This window comes from Sinocyclocheilus rhinocerous, unplaced genomic scaffold, assembly GCF_001515625.1.
Source record: "Sinocyclocheilus rhinocerous isolate Xijiao unplaced genomic scaffold, SAMN03320098_v1.1 scaffold2555, whole genome shotgun sequence".
NCBI lineage: Eukaryota > Metazoa > Chordata > Actinopteri > Cypriniformes > Cyprinidae > Sinocyclocheilus > Sinocyclocheilus rhinocerous.
Window position 1 is genome coordinate 62,614 of NW_015654083.1, and position 12,028 is coordinate 74,641.

The 12,028-nt window shown below is 40.2% G+C and overlaps 1 protein-coding gene across 1 annotated transcript in view; it reads left to right on the top strand.

Moving 5' to 3' along the window:
* The first annotated feature begins 3,325 nt into the window (after window positions 1-3,325).
* The window catches only part of LOC107716902 (tripartite motif-containing protein 16-like), an 11,157-nt gene continuing 2,454 nt past the window's right edge, over window positions 3,326-12,028 (top strand). Inside the window, exons 1-3 of the mRNA XM_016523519.1 lie at window positions 3,326-3,945; window positions 8,699-8,794; window positions 8,896-9,129. Of these exons, the coding sequence (XP_016379005.1) occupies window positions 3,373-3,945; window positions 8,699-8,794; window positions 8,896-9,129 (903 nt within the window). The 5' untranslated portion in view covers window positions 3,326-3,372. The remainder of the gene's footprint in view (window positions 3,946-8,698; window positions 8,795-8,895; window positions 9,130-12,028) is intronic.

Below are 12,028 nucleotides of genomic sequence, written 5' to 3' on the forward strand. Positions count from 1 at the left end.
CTTTCCTGCAGAGTTTAGCTCTACCCTAATCAAACACACCTGAGTTTGCTAATCAATGTCTTCAGGATCATTGGAAAATCACAGGTAGGTTTGTTTGATTATAGGGTTGGAGCTAAACTCTGCAGGAAAGTGGATCTCGCGAGCCAGATTTGACGATCACTGGTCTATACGATCAGGCTATCTAAATCCCGTGACCAATCGAACCTTAAGAGTGTTCTCACTCGCATCCTTCGCCTTTCTATGATGCTCATAATTGAGTCATCTACATTCAGTCATTCATCTACATTCAATCCTTCCATTCATCCCTGTATCTTGGACATTACTATCCACTCCTAAATACTCTCATCTTCACCCTTCGAAGAAGCAAAACTGACCAATTAGGAACATCATTTCCTATTTACATCTTCCAACTAAACTCCTTTCTCAGTTTAGTTTTTTCTTTATATATCTATTTCTCTAATATAAGAAAAACAGACAAATAAACAATGCACTATGTAGTGTTATTTCATCTTTACTGTGTAATTCTATGTATATGTATGCTTGCACTATGTGTGTACTTTCGTCTGCACTGTAAGTTCCTGTTGCCATGTCAAATTCCTTGTGTGTAAACATACTTGGTAATAAAGCTCCTTCTGATTCTAATTCTGAAATGCATAACATGATACATTAACAGAATGGGCTACTACTTAACTGTACTTTCCACAAGTATTTCAACATCGTATCATTTGAAGTGCGTCATAAATAATTTTTCGAAGGATATGCTTAATCCCTATTTATTTACTTTTTTATGTACCTAAATTCAAATAAGCTCAACCTACTGCGTGATGTGCGAAAACAAACCTGATTATGAATTGTCATGCACATTGGTGCTGGCCTACAGAACAGTAACGTGCTCCACATCATCCTATCTCCGCTCACTCTTACGAGTCTACATCTCCTTGTAGTGAACAGCAGACATGATGGCACCAGAAGTTCACACGTCACAACAGGAATCCCTTTGTCCCACTATGGTTAAGACAAGAGGGTGTGATAGGACCCTCAACAACTTCTGAGGTAAATTCTGGCTTATTTCTCACAGCGCGTCTTCTACCAGAAACTAAAAGTATCCGAGATGAACTTGATGAATCTTCACGCTTTGTTTACGGAGATGGTGTGGGCATTTACAGGTTCGCGCGTCTCACGTGGATGATTACTGTATGAATAGTGCGCGCTGCTCGTGGGCGTGATCACATTACAGATAATGAGGTCAGACGGGAAAAACTGGACCTTGCGTAGGTTTCATACGGATTACTTTATCAGAGAATATTTGATTCGACAAGACTTACTTCATTTAAAAGTAGGCATTTCAAGCTTTCTATAGATATATTTATCATGTCTGTGAGGCAAGTATTCACTGAGATTCAGGTTCTTAAATTTACGTGTCTGTGAAGAAAGTTGACAGAGACCGAGACGGCAGAAAGCGCACCCTGTTTGTTTTCTTTATTTTACAAAAGCACATTATTTTGTTGTTATTATGACTATGCTCAAATAAAAGTTTACCCTTTGCAGTTTCAAACGACGCCTTACTCTTATCTGTACGATCAAGAGTATTTTTAGTTCTTTTTACGGTCATCAAGAAAAAAACGTGACAAACCGCACCGGTGCAGTCTTCGACCCCAGAGGGTTAATAAATTCATTTTTATTGCAACTGTGTCATTCTTTTATTGACAATTAGAGGCTCTACAAGCTTGCCAGAATCTCACTTAACCTTCAGATTAGTCAGATGGTAAACTCCCTCCAATTTTTATAATTCTAATTCATTATTGTTAAGGTGAAAGTCCTTGGCAGACGCCCAGAGGAATGGAGGGAGGTGTCATATGATACCCACAATAAGTGACACGGGGGCTTTATTTTTATTTGGTACACTACAATACAAAACCCACCACACCCTCCAGAAGGCAAATTATTTCGGCAAATAACAGTAGCCCCTCACTGCAGAACAAAGATCCAGGGGGCGGGGTTGGATCCACATCTAGTGGGTGGAGACGGGTAGGTTTAGGTATATGTAAGGTGGGAGGAGTTGGATCCGGATCCAACCTCGCCCCTGGATCTTGTGTTCTGCAGTGAAGACCATCTTGCAAATGAGCAACACCTCATTGTCTCATTGCAGAGAAGCTCAAAATCCCTCTCAATAACGTTTTCTTTCACCATTCCTTGCTGGTGGAATGACCTACCTAACTCCATCCTGCCAAATCCCTCTCAATTTTCAAGAAACAATTGAAAACCCAAATCATGTAACTGCATCCTCAAAAAAAAAAACTCTGCTTTTACTTTGTTCTGTGCTCTCAGTACCCCTTATTGCCTTGCTGTCCTAGCTTTTGCTATTTTCAATGATGACGGCACTTCTGGCACTTAACTGCCAGTATAATTGGCACTTCTCTGAATAAGTATAAAATGGGTGTGTTCATGTTTGCATCAGTTTTAAGGTTTGAAAACAGTTATGAATGGATCTTTATGATCTCTCTTGGTTTCACCCACTGCTGCTGCATCCAGAGGTCCTAAGGAATTTTTATAGCGGCCACAGGCCTAAACTTAGGAATCAGTCTCTAGGTGGATGAAGGGCAGAAACTGCATATGGACCAATGGGAAGCCCTGTCCTTCCTGGGCTTGGTACCAGAGGTCTTCTTCTTGCCCTCTAAGAGGTGTCTGGTGTTCTATCATCTCTATCTGATGGCGTTGGACAGTTTGCTTATGTTAATCCACCAAGATCCAATCACAATGTAGCAAACCTTTGTCCACTATTGTGGTCAGAGAGGGGCCCTGCCATAAACTGGTCCCTGGAATGTGCTGTTCACCACACAATTTTCACAGCTATTCAGTTGTTACAGATATTATCTGTTCCAGCAATAGTCAAAACAGTAAATTATCATTCATATAATCTTACGTCAGTTATCAACGCTTCTGTTGAATATTTCCTGTTTTCAAAATTGGTATAAGTAAGCAGTTAATAAGTATCTACATATCAATGCCCTCACTAAATGAGAAACATTTGCTTGAGCATGGACATGATAGAAGTAATCAGTCTCCAAAACTTTGTAGTATGTGATAACATGTAAGTGCATCCATTTTAGTAAGAAGATGTGGCAAAAAATAATCCCTGATTATCATTGGAATGGCTAAATATTTAATGATACACAAAGTGAAAACATTCACAGGGAAGCCTGTGTAAGACTAACACCTAGTAGACGTTTTATTATCTGTATCTTTAGACTTGCAGACAACCCCGTTTTACACACGTCACTCAAATACAGAACCAGGAAATAGAGAAAAAGAAACTAACGTGTAGTTGAAATTCGTGCTTTTGTGTCTCTCTCTCTGTATTCATTAAGTAAAATGGCAGAAGCCAGATTTTCTCAGGATGAGTTCATGTGTGCAGTGTGTCTGGATCTCCTGAAGAATCCAGTGACCACTTCCTGTGGACACAGTTACTGTATGAACTGTATTACAGACTTCTGGAATCAAGAGGATCAGAAGAGAGTCTACAGCTGCCCTCAGTGCAGACAGACCTTCAGTCCGAGACCTGCTTTAGCTAAAAACACCATGCTGGCTGAAGTGGTGGAGAAACTGAAGAAGACCAAACTCTCTGCTGACTGTTACGCTGGAGCTGGAGATGTGCAGTGTGACGTCTGTACTGGAAGAAAATACAAAGCCGTCAAGTCCTGTCTGGTGTGTCTGAACTCTTACTGTCAGAATCACCTCGAACAACACGAGAGTTTATTCAAAGGAAAGAAACACAATTTGACTGAACCCACTGGACGACTACAGGAGATGATCTGCCAGAAACATGAGAAACTCCTTGAGGTTTTCTGTCTCACTGACCAGAAATGTATTTGTCTGCTGTGTATGATGGATGAACATAAAAACCATGACACCAAAATGGTTGCAGAACAGAGAACAGAAAAACAGGTATGCACTTAAAGGAGTAGTTCACCCTATTTTTCTGTCATTATTTATTCTTCCATGTGTCGTGCCAAACTGTATGCATGACTTTTTTCCCCTAAGGAAGTATTTTAAAGAATGTCTCATCTGCACATAAAATGAAAGTCTGTAGGGTTCAAAACTTTCAGTTTCTAAAGGTAGCAAAAAGTAATCCACACAACTCAAGGGTATATTCCAAGTGAAATTTAAGCCATTATTCACACTAAAAAACAAACAAAATCTTTTATAATTTCATGCAGTAGCGACTCCTGACTGTAAATTTAGGTGGGGCAGATTCTCGGTCCTTGCGTAATTCAGCCTGAGGGTGGTGCTGTAATGTTGATTGACAGGCTCTAAGTACACACACATAGAATGTTATCTTAGAATTGCCTTAGGCCATGTTCACACAGCAGCAGAATATGGTTGTCAGTCCTGTATTTGAGTCCTTAATACAGTTACGTTCACACAAAGTACGGTTATTTTCAGGCGTGACAACCGCATTCTGTAACCGAACTCACACCCGTAAATTTTCATGACTCACAACAGCATTCTCGGAAACCACGCGCTGTGTGAACGGAACAGGACTGGACAACTAGTTGTCTGTCACGTCATACGGTGTAAGAGCGAGCCGCTCTGCTGCACAAACGCGTGTCTACCGTGTGTTGCGTGTTTTCATGTGTGGTTTCAGTAACTTACAGTGACGGAGAAATGAGCTGTGTCATCGGAAAGATTTAGATCCAGTCTCCACCGGAGCCGCTCCCGTCAGTTTGTGTTCTGCGCGAGACTCAAATGCTCCGCTCTCCACCCAAATATAAAAGCTGCTGTCGGTTAATGAAGATTTGACGGATGAACTCACGGCTCGATTGGACTCGTGTCGTGTCGGAAGGTGATAAGACTTTCAGTTTTATGGACGTCGCCATCTTTGATATTATTTTGGTCACTGTTACTATAGTAACTGGTAAGGAATAGAGGATTGACTCCCGTTGCACGTTCATACAGACAGTATCCGAGAAGCTACTGTAAGCTGCTAAACTGTAAGGATTTATACTTTCAATAAGAAGAATGTCTACTCAGTATTTATCTTTAAGTACATAAATATGAAGATATATTTACTTATTAAGCACTTTTAACCATTTTTAGCTATTTAACAGTTAAACCACTGCCTTCAAAATATGCATGAAAATTTTGTGACATTAATGCTTTAATAAAGCAAGAACAGCTGGGTTATAAAAATTAAAAAGAATAATAATAACACAGACTAATCTATTTTCTGGGCTGGCACGTTTTATTCCTGATTAAAATGCAAAAATGTTTAGGTGCAAACAAATGTTTGAATAAAGATATGGCATTTTTAAATATTTGGTGTTATTCGATAAACTCCAAAGTGAATAAAACATCTGAATGGCTGTTTGAAAACATGTAAATACTGTTTGACCTCGGTGACAAACAAGCAGGTGTCAGAAGTTGCGCGGCGCTGCTTTGTATACAGGGGTAACCCTGGTAACGGCTGTATTTCTGCTGTACCTAAAGCGCCACCTGCTGTCAGTGAGTGAACTTGCATTTTTATTCAGCACGTCTGCTGCTTTTGTACAGATCAATGAGAAAATCTGACCAAACTTTTACTCAGAAAATGCGCAGTGTTAAGTGAAAACTTGACTGGTCGAGGGAAAATAAGATAATGTGCATTTTAAAAATCTAAATCATTCGTATAGTAAGATATCTAGAATTATCCACGTATTTTGAAAGGCCCAAGATAACAATACAGTTCATTTTCATTACTGTTGTTATGTTGGCATAGTGGGTTTTCATAGGGGCCCCCTGGTGGCCACGGGGCCCTATGCAACCTCTTATATTGCTTATTAGGTCAGGCCGGCTCTGCCAGCAAGTAATAATAATGCTCAGAATGCTTGTGGATTAAACGTTTATTGCCATGGATTTTATCGGGTTACATGAAAAGGTAGGATATGGATTTATTTGCGAACTGTTACTACTGATTTTGTGTGATACATGCTACGCTGTGATGGCATTCGTGCAACTAGAAGTGGGCAGCCCCAGATTGACAGGCTGGTACTGAGTGAATAATCTGCATTATTAAAAGAAAAAACAAACAAACTAAAGATTATTTATGATTATCATTGCAAAGTTATCTAGTCTTTGCTTGTTTTCAGTGCTTTGTTAAATGGAGCAGACCTAATTCGTCTGTCTAATGAAGTGCACTGTAATTTAAATGATAAAGGAGGTCTTAACTTTGTTTTGGTCGAAAATGAGTTGGTGATATTTTGTGACATTTAAGGCCTTTTGCCTTTGCATGGCAGTTCAGCAAGCACACCAGCAGTGTGGTTCTGGGGTAGGTATCTGGGGCCTCATTTATAAAACTCTCCGTAGATTTCATCATGAAAGTGTACGTACGCTCAAAAGCTAGATTTTATGCCAGAACCTGTGCAAAAATCCCTTTATAAATCCCAGTCAGGGGAAGATTGTGCGTACGTGCATCTCCACCCCGACTCCTCCCCGAAATCACCATATATGGAGCTTACAACGCCTAGTTTTACTATGCATAACCTCATCTGCATATCATTTCCATGCATATTCCCATCCACGTGACACCATGTTTAACACCGTCAAAGATAAAAGACTATAAATTCCATTTGTGCCATACATTAATTTTTATTTCTAAAAATCATCCAATATCCTTGTTATGTTTTAGAATAAATATATCAAGATAAAAATAAAAACGGTTTAAAATAGTTATCAGATAAATATTTTAGAATAGAGTTGATCTCCTTCTTTAACACTGGCCAAATAGTAGCTTATTTCAATTGTTTTAAACAATTCAAATCAAACTAAATTTAATGCAGTTTTGCTGATAAGGTGAATATCTTTTAGCTATTTTGAGTGGAAATAGGTCAATTTATTGCAGTGTAAAATTGTCTGACTCGGCGCGTCACTAACACTAACAAGTATAAATCTTACCGTTTTCTTCAAGTTGTAGCCTTCACATACAGCGGTACTTTTCATAATGTTGTAGAGATGACTTCACACGACATCAACACCTCTGTGCAGCTGCGGTTGTACAGTAAGATATTATCATTGGTCCTATCCAAACTGGATAATGGACCGTTCGACCACTGAATCCAGCAGTGTCCGCCATAATATCGACGTAAGTGCGCATCATTAATCATTGTTCTCGCTAAAAAATATTTTCTCATAACATGAGATCTGCACTTCAGTTTATAGATGAATTATTCTGCACCTATAGCACTCCTCGCTGTCAATAAAAGAGGAAAAGTGATCAATAGGGCTGTTTTCCGTGCGTACGCAACGGTTATAAATGAGGCCCCTGGTCTCTAAACACGTCGACTGGTCAAGCTCATGCATGGGATCATATTTGAGCTTGACCACATATCTGTAGTGGAGTAAAATTAGATGTATTTTTTTTAATCTTCATCAGAATGTCATCTTTCATTTTGTTGTACAAAAGCTGGAATGGCAGTTTGGGAGCTGTGCGTTTTCTTAGAATTCGTACTGCCTGTCAAAAAGTTTGCAGCATATTTTTTAAAGCCTGTTTTTGACCATGTTAGATGGCTACATCTCTTTAGCTATATATTGAATTACGGTTGAATTATTTGCACTGTCGGGCAAAGGCATCAGTAATCGCTAATTGTCTGGAAGACAGGAGATGTGGATTGCGGCTTTCAAACCAACGTATTTTCCCAAACTGGCTGTAGTAGTAAGCAAAACACAGTTCCTGGAGGTCCACAGCCCTGCAGAGTTTAGCTTCAACCTTAATTAAATGCACCTGATCCAGCTAATCAAGTTCTTTCGGGTTATTTGAAAACTACAGGTATATGAGTTGGAGCAGGGTTGGAACTAAACTTTGTAGGACTGTGGCCCTCCAGGAACTGAGTTCAGCACCCCTGGCCTAGAGTAAAGCTTTCTATTTCACCTGTTGCTGTCCACTCTGTGTGTGGAGGAGCTGCCTGAGTCCTGCCTGCGCCTCCGACACATTGAGCAGATGAGATGACAGATACAGTGCGATCTGATATATAAATATTAATGCCACAACATTATTTTTTATAAACACAATGGCCGTCGGCACCGATAGCCTCATAGGCAACGTGTCTACATGTAGCGTTGTTGCACTTCGGGCGTCCCGAGTTCGAGTCCCGGTTCGTGAACCTTTCCCGGTAATTTGATATAGTAATTATTGCGACACGCCTATGTATATAGAACCCAAATCAAATATAGCAACATGTTTAGTCACATGACATGCATGAGCCAGTGAGGTTTGATTGACGTGTCACCATATTTGATTTGGGCGCTGAAAACAGAGACGTTTACTAATACATTATTAATATAAAATGTTGAATATCATATTCCATGACTACCATATCTACCATGTCTTGCCTTTGGTGGCAACGAGTCCAAAACAGACATATTTCAAGTGACACGGAAAAAAAGACATGGAAAAATTCAATGAACATCAGAAAAGCGGCGTGCTCATTTATGGTTAAAAAGTAAAGGTCATCAACAGACACATAAAACAGCAAGCATCACCACTTAAATCAGCAGCCTGAGTCAAAGCTAGTCCACAGTTTAGTAAACGTTGCCTGTGCTGTATTGACTGCTTTGATGCAGTGCAATAAGGTACGACATTGTTTTGATAGTTATATTCCTAAATATTTTTCTGAGAAATACATTTTTGCGCATTTCTTTTGCCCCCTCCCCCTTTTGTCTTAAGAAAAAGTTGAAGGAGACACAGAGAAGGTTCCAGCAGAGAATCCAGCAGAGAGAGAAAGATCTTCAGCAGCTGAGAGAGGCTGTGGAGTCTCATAAGGTGAGTCTGGAGAAGAAGAGAAGTTTGTCTTAGTCTCAATTTGGACTCTCCTCTTCAGTCCCACTGAAGCCCACTGTGTGATTGTGATGTGTGTCTAACAGCGCTCTGCAGAGACAGCAGTGCATTACAGTGAGAGGATCTTTACTGAGCTCATCCGCTCCATTGAGAGAAGCCGCTCTGAGGTCACACAGATGATCAGAGATCAGGAAAAGACTGCAGTGAGTCCAGCTGAAGGACAACTGGAGGGACTGAAGCAGGAGATCAATGATCTGAGGAGGAGAGAAGCTGAGCTGGAGCAGCTTTTAAACACACAGGATCACATCCAGTTCCTGCAGGTAACAGCTGTGTGCAATCAGTGAAACAGCTGTGTGCAGTCAGTGCTGTGTGCAATCAGTGCAATGAATGATGGGATATGTAGTCCGGGGTGATATGCAACAGGGTGTAGTGCGAGAGTCAATGAAAATGGAAAGGGTGACCTCTGATGGCTAGCAGACGGAAGTTCATGGACCGGATACGTAACAAGAACGCACTATAATCCTGACGAGTCATAGCAATAGAGCGGAGGCGAGAAAGCTGCGGACAATCCGCTCGCCCGCAAGCAACCGCAACTGCTAGATTTAAAGAAAATTACTGCCATTTGGCAAATAAATCATTGTACTTACTTATTCCTAACTCTTTATGCTTTAAGTTACATTTCAAATGACAAGGGATCAACTTATAATCATGTTTATATGAATTATCCCGTGAACTTATTCTCTCAAATGGCCTGGGTATGCGGAGCATTCGCAGCTTATATGGACGGAACGCCACTGCTACACAGTAGTACACTGTATTTTTTAATTTTTACAGTATTATTTATATCACTGAATCATATGTTATATTGTTCTTGCCATAAAGAAAAGGTGGTTTACTTTGCATCTGAGCATTAAAAGAGGTAGCCTGTTTCATACATAGATTAGAGCATTTTTTTGGCAACACTTACATTAAGTTTCCCTTTGTAAAGGGTTTATAAAGGTGTTCATAAATGACTAATAAGGTAGCCCTTTCATACACGGATTAGAGCATTTTTTGGCAACACTTACATTAAGTTTCCCTTTGAGTTATTAGTCATTTCTGAACACCTTTATAAACCCTTTACATTTACAAATGCATTATAAATCGTTGATAAGCAGTTATAAATGCATGAATAAAAAGGGTGATTTTAACACAATACCTGCCAAATAGTGAGCCATTTTAACTGTTATAAATGCTCATTAAATAGTTTTATTCATACTTATTTCACTCAAAACCAGATTTCTGATTTATTTCATGATGCACCAAAAATAGACTAAGTTTCACTGGTCACAGTCGGTTTATTATAATGTAGGGCTAACCATTTATTCATGAATTATAGATGTTAATAACCTGTGAAAGTGAATCTTAATGTAAAGTGAACACCATGAGCTGCAAAGTGGTTTCACACGTGCTTCAGACACTGGTCATGCTGGCAGCATTCCCATTGTGTCCGCTAGAGGATGCAGCGTGGAGTTCCCTAGAAGGGGAACTTGTGGTTAAAGCACCACTCAGCGGTCAACAGCTGCAAATGCATTTTGCAGACACGGCAGTGGCGGTACCCGCAGCAGTAAAAAGCAAAATCTGGTTGAGTAGTTGACTGCTGGGAAATTGAGACCATTTTAAAAATCACACTGAAACATTTAAATTGATACCAAACATGAAAGAATTAAAATCATGAATTCTTGAGATATAATAAATGCAGTATGTATATTAAGCTGAGTTCCTGACACTCTGAGTCAACTTTCAGTGACCAAGGAGGGTGGGAGGGGGCTTAAGGATGGGTGAAGGGACAGTTGGGCAAATGGTTTTCTTTGAGATCTTTTCTGTAGATTAGGAAGTTTATTGTTTTGTTGCATGGCATCTGTTTTGTGAGTTTGGTTTCACGGGGAGATCAGACCGACCTTTCAGCTGCATGCATTTTGGTTTACTACCTAATACAGAGTTCTGGCATGAAACTCTAGATGGCGCAGTCCGATAGGTCTAACTCAATCTGACCTAATGACATCATCACATGGCACAGCTGATTGGTTCTCTCCTGTATCGGTAGCCAATGAGCTCGTGCTCAACATTCAAATATATGACTAGGGCTTGCCGTATCAGTCGCAGCTTGCTTCAGAACAGCGAAATCAACATCTAAGATAAGTGAATGCTCTTCCAATCCATATCGCTGTGTGCGCAGTCTGCCTAATTGAATTAAAAAATGAGCAACCATAATCAAGTTAAACTAAGTGTCATGTTAGCAGTTTGCATTGTATGCAGGAGCGAATATTAAGCATATTAGCAGCAGCATTTAGCATCTGTGTTTATACAGCTGGAGCAAAACGCAGTTTAGAGCATATGTAATCGCTCTGAGGACACTAAGATCACTATCTACGTCTGTAACAGTTAGTTCCGAGTGAAATGCATTATGGGTATTGTAGTTCGGAGAAATGTGCTCGTGCGACGTGTGCTCTCGCTGTGTTGTGTAATTCAGAAAACGGAAAAAGAACATTTATATTCTGCTTTTATTTCAGTTCATTCAGGTCAGTCCACCCAGGGGTTTTTGTGCACTGTAACTTTTATCTGCACGAGAGAGTAAAATGGCATGCATTCGCTAACTTTGTCCATCTCATCATTGCACGAACATGAATTAAGAAGCTGTTACGCTGCCGCTGGGACTGATGAAGTGGGGAAAGTAACAGCAGTTATTAAATGACTAAATTATGATATTTGCTCAGGTGGGTGCTGGGGTCTTATCTATCGGATTGCATGTATATATCCATTTTGTTAATTAAACATTACACACAGTGCGCGTCTAATTGGAGTTAAGCCAGTCGGCGTGGTAGCCCAGGCTCACATAGTCATAGGCCACTAGCTTTAAGCCGGTCGGCGTGGTAGCCCAGGCACACATAGATAGCAATAAATGCGGTTCATATGGCTCTTCGGAGCAGCAGCAGTGCATATGTCTTGGCGATAGATCTGCTTGTTAGGTGGGGGGTGTTTTGTCTTGTTTTGGCTTGTATTGTCCCTTCTATGTTTCCTGTTTTGTGGGTGGTTATTTCATGCATGTTATATTTGCAGCAGCAGTATTTCTTACATGCTCACAGCAGCATGTTGTGGATGTATTGGCAGTAGCAAGTAGCGGTACTTGCTCTGCCGCAGCAGCAGCGTAGCAGATCTATTCCGCCAAGACCAAATACA